Source organism: Castanea sativa, chromosome 3 (genome assembly GCF_040712315.1).
Source record: "Castanea sativa cultivar Marrone di Chiusa Pesio chromosome 3, ASM4071231v1".
In the NCBI taxonomy this organism is placed as follows: Eukaryota; Viridiplantae; Streptophyta; class Magnoliopsida; order Fagales; family Fagaceae; genus Castanea; species Castanea sativa.
In genome coordinates this window covers 24,006,476-24,013,970 of record NC_134015.1, presented here as the reverse complement: position 1 = coordinate 24,013,970, position 7,495 = coordinate 24,006,476, and the positions used below count along the sequence as shown (strand labels likewise).

Here is a 7,495-nt window from a genome sequence, read left to right as displayed (position 1 = left end):
TTGACATATGAGCCGTCTGATATAATGTGCCAAGATATTCTCAAGCATATGCTCAAATAGTATCAAGCTTTATTGACAAGGAGAAATGGATCTGAATGCAACACTAGATGTTGATAAAAAATAAAATATGACAAGAAACCATACATACATATATTTTCCAACAGGAATTGAAACATAATTTATAGCCCCAAACAACTACCTGGAGCATTTACATGTAGTTTATCAACAACCATATACCAATTACAATAAGTAAGGATAAAAAGTAATTAAAGAAGCAAATTTCTTAAATACATACTTAGGAGCTTATACTAAACTTCTATCCAAGATCAATTCATGACTCAGCTAATGCTCCAATTCTGATAAGTCTCAAGCTATGATGTTACATAATTTATCCTTCTTGATCTGGATAAGCTTGTCAAAGACACACCATGGAAAACTGAGGAAATGAGCTCTATCCATTCCCTCATTGCAGCAACCCCAATAGCTATAGTGATATGTCACATGGTACCAAGCTGATGCTTTTGCTTTTGCGTTGACAATATCAGTTTCAGAAGTCGACTCACTTCCCTTGTGGAACCAGCTCCTAGCTTCCTTTCTTAGTGCCATTACGGCATAATTAATTTGTTCCAGATCCCTCCTCTTATCAAAAGATCTTGAAATTGTCAATATGTTTCCACTAATTATTTCAGCTTCAGTTTTAATTCCATAGTAATCCATCAGACTCCCCAGTTTGTGATCATACTCCCTTTTGTAATAGAAAGCATCACTGATGTAGTCCTTGAAGCCGTCTACTTCCATGTCAGGATCATAACACTGCTTTGCTACTTCTGAGGTGAAGGGTGTCACAGGGCTCGTGAGCGATGCAAGTTCTTTCACTTCTCGAAAAAGCTTTCCTATCACACGTTCGGATTTGTAGGTGCGTTTATCAGGCTTTTCCATGAAATCTGGATATACCTTAACACGCAGATAATTGGGTATTTCCGCAACAATACCACTTTTTGGGAAGTCAACCGCAATTGAGTGTAATTTTGCAAGCTTAATACATTTAGGACTCATTGCCCTACGGGGCTCACTATCTGCAAAGACAATGTGGGCATTATCGATGATTCCTAGACGGTCATTGAGTATGTAGTCGACGAAATACTCTTGAACTTCCTGTAGCACAAAGGTCACATGCTTTGTTATGTAAGGTATAGAAGGATGTTGTTGCAGATGGGGTGGAGAATATGAGGAATGAATGCAATCTTTAAATACATAAGTGAGGAACGTGTGTTGCATTACTACCATTAAGTATGACTCACTCCAGCCTAGATTTCTCTATCACTCAAAATGTCAGGAAGAACAAATGGAATGACCATAAGGCCCAGGATTTCTAGATTTGATCAAGATAAGGAAATTCGTGCTTAGAATTTCCAGATTCCAAACTAATTCCCGAATAGCAAGACAGAGCCTTTAACAAAATTAAACATATTTGTTGCAGACTTTTCTCAATGATCCTAAATATCCAAAAAAGAGTGTTTCGATCGAGCATATGTGATATGTGCATAGCTTATTCTTTTGTGCTCATTAAAGAACACAGTGCATTGGCGAATAATATAACACAAACAGAAAAGATAATTGTTTAGAGTATGGAAACAACACTTTTCCTTCTTGACATAAAACAAGTTCGGAAACAGTTTCGTAAATGACTGCTTATTAGATGCACAAGAATATCCACAGCCATATATAAACTAAATGCTTAAATGTCTTTAACATATAGAAAACCCAAATCGCAAAGGCTAGATGATGGAAACAAGGTGTATTCTCATCAAGTGGTACAAGCAAATGAATAGACATTTGTTCAGAAAGAGCTATAATACCCTACTTTTATAGTGCTGTTTTATGCATATATTAATTGCAGAGGCAAATTAAAATGTGGTGTGCACAAAATATGCATGGCTTGTTACTACATATAAAGTGAAATTACCTCTATTGTAACATCATGATTGAGTGGCATAGTTTTTGCTCCGATATACTCCATTGGTTGAATTTGTCGAGGAGGAATAAGATCAGGGTCCCAACAGACGAAGTACAGATCTCCATCCAAGTCACTCCCAGAACATTCATTTGGATGAGGTCTAATACAATTGTTCAACTAATGTTAGTAAATTATTTATTTGTTTAATTAGGTGCTGTCTTGCCAAGGCAAGAAAACAAATAAAGACAAATAACACAACATCCTAGTATGCAAGTACAATATAAAATTATTTGATGAGCATGCCAAAAAAGTTAGATTTTTCCGATCCTAGAAGTGGTGAAAAAGGACATTGTATGTCTGCAAACTTAATATAAAATAAGTTAAGATAACAACATATTATATATGGACATACAAATAGACCAGCTATCCTCATTGTAATTAACCTAGTGGAGGAGAATATGTTGCATATCATTTAAATAACATACATATTATATCTATGCATGCAACATAGAAGTACAAATGGCTCATTATATATCTTACCTATTCATGTATATGTAAGTAAGTAAAGGTATACATAAATGTGTATAAACTAGTGCTGGTATAGGATTATGTATAAACTCTATATGCATGTGCATCTCCCAGTGCAAATATTATAGGATTTCATGCCTTAGAATTATCTACAATGGGATATCACATTATTACCTTTTTCCCTTTTGCGGAAAAACAACACAATCCGCCAGGTGGTGCAAAGCCGGCACATCAACTGCCTTTAGAACACGCACATCTCCCGGATGCAAACATGGATTTTTAGCAACAACTACCTCACCCTCAAAAATTAAATTGTTCGGGATTGAGCTGCTGGTGCGAAACATATGGGAGAAATCATTAGAGAGTTGCCTACTAGAGCGAGAAATTTGAACAAATACTTGTCCATATTCCAATGTCCTTGTCTCATCTAGACATCCCATCATACATCTTCCATTTGGAATAAATATCCTACTTTTGAGCCGTAATTCTAGCAACTTAGATGCACGAAGTGTTTGTAGCATCATTGAAAGATATGGTTCTGAACTAGGCAGATAACCACACAAAAGCATCTCCTTTAGAACCTTTGTCCTCTCTCCTGGGAATATCAATTCCAATGCTTCCTGTGAGCTCAATGGATCTGTTAACAAAGCATCTAGCTGTTCTATAGCCTCCTTTTGCTTCTTTTCAAAAACTTGATCTGTAACTCCGAGGGTAGACAAAAGAGTGATTATTTGACGGTTAAGAAAACAAGGTTGATACCTACTCCATTCCAAGACATCTAGTTTGATGTTTTCTGATTTGTACTTGCACATGCTCTTTCTCAATGACAACTTCTTTGAAGAAGTTGGATCAACAGCCACAACACCTTTGTACCCACCATATCGAATTTGAAACGCAGATGGAACAGAAATTTCTAGGCCACATTTTGTAGCCACCTCTCTAGCCAATTCTGCAGATATCTTACCTATACCATCAGAGAAACAGTATGGGATTCCATTCCTTACAACTTCTACATCAGGAATATTTTCAACTTCCTGCCTAATAATGCTCACTGTCTCTCTTGAAGAGCCGAAAGATTGACCTAATCTGGCAGCATATTTTGCCACATTCCTAATCTCGTGAAAATCACCCATCCACTCTCTGATGTTTGCTGCAGTCAGCCCAGTTCTTGAAGCAAACATCCAAACAGAATTTTCTCGTAATTGACTGTTTGAATAGGCAAGAAACTCAAACTTCTTAGCACCAATAACTATGCCATTTCGTAAAATGGATAGTATCCTATCATAAATGCCAGTTTGCCTCTCCCCATTTGCCGAAGATGCACATGATGATAAAACTGTTGCGTGCAGTTTATCCAAGTCCTCATCAACAAATGAAACACGAAGAAAGTTATCCATATCCTCAGGATAATTGCGTAACACACGATTGGACAGATTCACCTCCGGACCACAGAAATACACTTTAGATGGAGTTATTTGAACCCTGTGTATATATACCAACCCATCATTTAAAGATATGGCAACAGTTTTGAGAAGTCGCATCGATGTGGCATATTTTATGTACTGCTCCTTAAGCCAGCTTACGGGTTCATAGCAACATTCTTTCAAATGAGACAGTTTGTCCAAGGCACTTTCTATATGCTCAATTGTTATTCTCTTAGGATCGACCAACCGATAAAAATTTTCATCAATTGCTTGCCCAGGAAGATAACCATGCTGAATTAAAGAGTTGATCTTAAACGAGATTTTATAAGGCAAGTCACAGCCTTCGGGTGGATTCACAGTAGGGACTAGTCCTGAACTGCAAGAGAGAGCAATACCTTGCTTCAGAACAAAAGGGCCCTCATTTTCCTTATAAGATACAAAATCTCCATGAAATTTTGGAAGCTGGCCCTCCTGTGGGAGCTCTAAACATAGAGCAGAAGATTGGCCAATGCAACACGATGGAGTGAAATCAACTTCTCGAACCCAATGATGAGTATGATCTTCCACATAAATCCGAGGAGCTCCAAGTAACTAACAATGCAAAGAAAAATTCGTTAAGACAAGAAAAAAGAATTCAATTTTCAATATCACATAAATCTATGAGGTTCAACCTATATAAAAGAAGACTAAGGGTTCTACCAATAACATTGACAAGCATTATTTCAAAAGTAATGAAGTTAAGCATTCTTGACATGAAAATGTAAATAAGTATATTTTTGTGATACCCTGGATTGATTGGATATTGAATTGAATTAGTTGAGTGGGTGTTGTGTGGGTCTAAGTCCTACATTGAGTATACTGAGTCGATCTAATCTTTATAAACAACTATGGGGTCTCAACTATTACTTGACTATTACTTTTGAGGTATAGTACAATTTTTTTCATCTTTTGGTATTAGCTATAAAAAAGGCTAGCGGTTATCTCTAATCACTAAGTGATACTAAGTTCTACTTGATGGGGAAAGAACAGGGGTGAGTTATATATATCTTCATATCTTGATTGGGTAGAGAAAGGATCAGTCCATGGTATATAGATCAAAAGAGAAGGGTCGGTAGTCCGATTTGTGTCGTGGATACCCTTGGATGTTGTGATGTGGTGACCTCCACTGGATGAAGTCAACTAACACTGGAGCCACATGGTAGGGTGTCCAACCAACCAATATTAAGCTGTGGAATGTGAGAGATATATAGCTGGGATGGGATCTATGTATTTAGGCTAAAGGGAAGAGAGATGTCAAACAAATAAAATGAATATCCTTCTGGTCTTATCTTAAAATTCGCAGAAGAGTTCTCAAGAAGTCCACCTTCAAGATATGGAGACACAGCAAGCATTAGCTTTTCCCCTAATCTTCTTAGTCAATGTTTGTAATGTGAATAAATAATAATAATAATAACAATAATACCAAGGTGAGGATAAGAGGCCACTTGCCTTGTGGAAATCGGTTTCTTAAAGTAGCACAACCACTAGACCTTAGAACCAGAAGAAAATTATAGCAGATCAAAGAGGAATAACAAGAAACCTTTGGACAGGTTGTGTAATAGGTGAATCACAGACACACCATGAACTAGAGCAAGATTGATGACATAGGACAACCACAATATTCTAATAGAACAGAAAAATAATAGGATAAACCCTAGGAGTCAGCACCTAAGGGCTGCTTGGAGTCAGTACCAAGCAAACTGGAGTCGGCATCAGTGTAAAAAAAAACACACGTTTTTAATAATTCTCAAAAGCTGTCTTACAATAATCAGAAAAAGTGTTTAAATAGCTAATAACAAAATGCATAAAGAAACCCTAATTATTAAATGCTCGGGCTTGCTTAATCTCAAGCCCAATAACTAATAGGCTTCATCCATAAGGCCACAGGTTATGCCGTCTTCTTTTTGCTCTTCCTCTCATACATGTGTATAATTGGGGGCCTGTATCTTGTGTCCACACCAATTGAACTATCCAACTAGAAGGCAATCATAAAAAGCTTTTGCTCCCCCTTACAAAGTGCATTCAAAAGATGTAAAATGTAGTTCTCTATTAGTCTATTATGTAAAAAGTAATCACACAGGAACCTTAATCTTAGCTTCCCTAATTCTACTTCTCAAGAAATATTTATATTACTAACACATACAATATGGAGTTCCAGCATCCGTAAAGGGAGCCAATAATGCTTTCATAACCAAAATTTTGTTGAAAATTGAAACCTTCGCCAACCATTCTTCTCCAACCCCATCAGCAGGATGTTAAGTACGGCTAATTGCGAAAGACCTTAAAGTAAGACATGAATAGCGTAGCATGAATGCTTACACATGCTAAGAAGTCTAAATTAGGTCCTTTTAATTCCCATTGTAAGGATATACAGCACCTGTTTCCAAGGAAGACCAAATTCCAGTATTCACTAGTGGCTCTACACCATTTACTACCACATTCTTGATCAACAAGAGATAGGTTGTATAATCTAAGGAGTTCTTTACCCATTTTATATAGCTAGTAGTTTGCCTTATTTCTTAAATCCAGATGGAACACTTCAGAACGTAATTACGAACTGTAGTTACAAGCTAAAGGTGTCATATGCTAAAATATGATTGGTAGACTCAATACATGTTAACACACAAACACACACACACACACACACACACACACTCACCGTTACAAGCAACAACCATAATTACGGGAGAAATATGATTACCAACTCTATGCGTTTCTGCAGAACTATGAACACACCCACACATTGCGATATACTATCCCATTTCCTACTTCATTAAATTTTTCCAAATTATAACTATCACCCATGTCAATCTATTCCTCATAGCTTTGCAAAGGAAACAACAACAAGAAGAATAATTTGTTTGAATGTTAACTAAAAAAAGCATGGAAAGCAGCAAATTGTGAAAATTTATAATTAATGTTTTAACCAGCTAACCTGAATGAGAAGAAACTTTTTAGCTTGACCGTGTGGATGATGGAGCTCAATATTCCAAATGTTCTCATAAGAGAGTTCAAGCTTGTATTCTTCAGAAAGATCAGAGAAATAGAAGTACAAATTTCTCATGTTTGAGTCAAATCTGACAAAAACATTTTCCTGTTTCCAGAGCACAGAAAAGGTTTCCCTTGAAGTCTGATATCCAAAGTGCAATGCTATATTATCCATGGTATATTATCTAGAGCACAGCAACAGGTGTTGATTATCCAAGAAGACTATGATTTCTGAAATTCTGCAAAAATTGGCTGTCATTAGAACCACATTACCAATTAAGGTATTCAATGAAAAAAGTTCAGAAACTATCAATCATAGTAAAATATTAGACAGGCTTACAATGTAAATAACTTGAACAAAAACAAATAAAAAGCAAATTAAAAGGGGTTCAAATATCCCCATTCCATTTTTTCCCGAGTCTCTATATATATGTCCCCGCTGGTTATATGACTGTCTAGGAATGGTTTACAGTAGTTCCAAATACTTAGATGCAGTTTATCTTTCCATGGATTGGTTTAAACAAGTAAGACCATTAGCTAGGTAGGGGAAGAACTAAAA

General features: G+C 36.4%; 1 protein-coding gene across 1 annotated transcript; it reads right to left on the bottom strand.

Annotated features, from left to right (window-relative positions):
• Nucleotides 1-273: 273 nt before the first annotated feature.
• LOC142629575 (putative RNA-dependent RNA polymerase 1) lies at nt 274-7,111 on the bottom strand. Its single transcript, XM_075803577.1, has 4 exons — nt 6,884-7,111; nt 2,660-4,500; nt 1,967-2,117; nt 274-1,155 (listed from the first exon to the last, which is right to left on the bottom strand). Exons 1-4 carry the CDS (start codon nt 7,109-7,111, stop codon nt 367-369), a joined length of 3,009 nt encoding a protein of 1,002 aa, XP_075659692.1. The 3' UTR covers nt 274-366.
• Nucleotides 7,112-7,495: the final 384 nt, after the last annotated feature.

Bases quoted from the DNA above. Each gene is read 5' to 3' on its own strand.
- LOC142629575 (XM_075803577.1), bottom strand. From the start codon at position 7,111: ATGGATAATATAGCATTGCACTTTGGATATCAGACTTCAAGGGAAACC. The intron at 4,501-6,883 runs GTTAGCTGGTTA...TTGCATTGTTAG, and splicing joins AAAAGTTTCTTCTCATTCAG to TTACTTGGAGCTCCTCGGAT. The intron at 2,118-2,659 runs GTAATAATGTGA...CAATTGTATTAG, and splicing joins TTTCCGCAAAAGGGAAAAAG to ACCTCATCCAAATGAATGTT.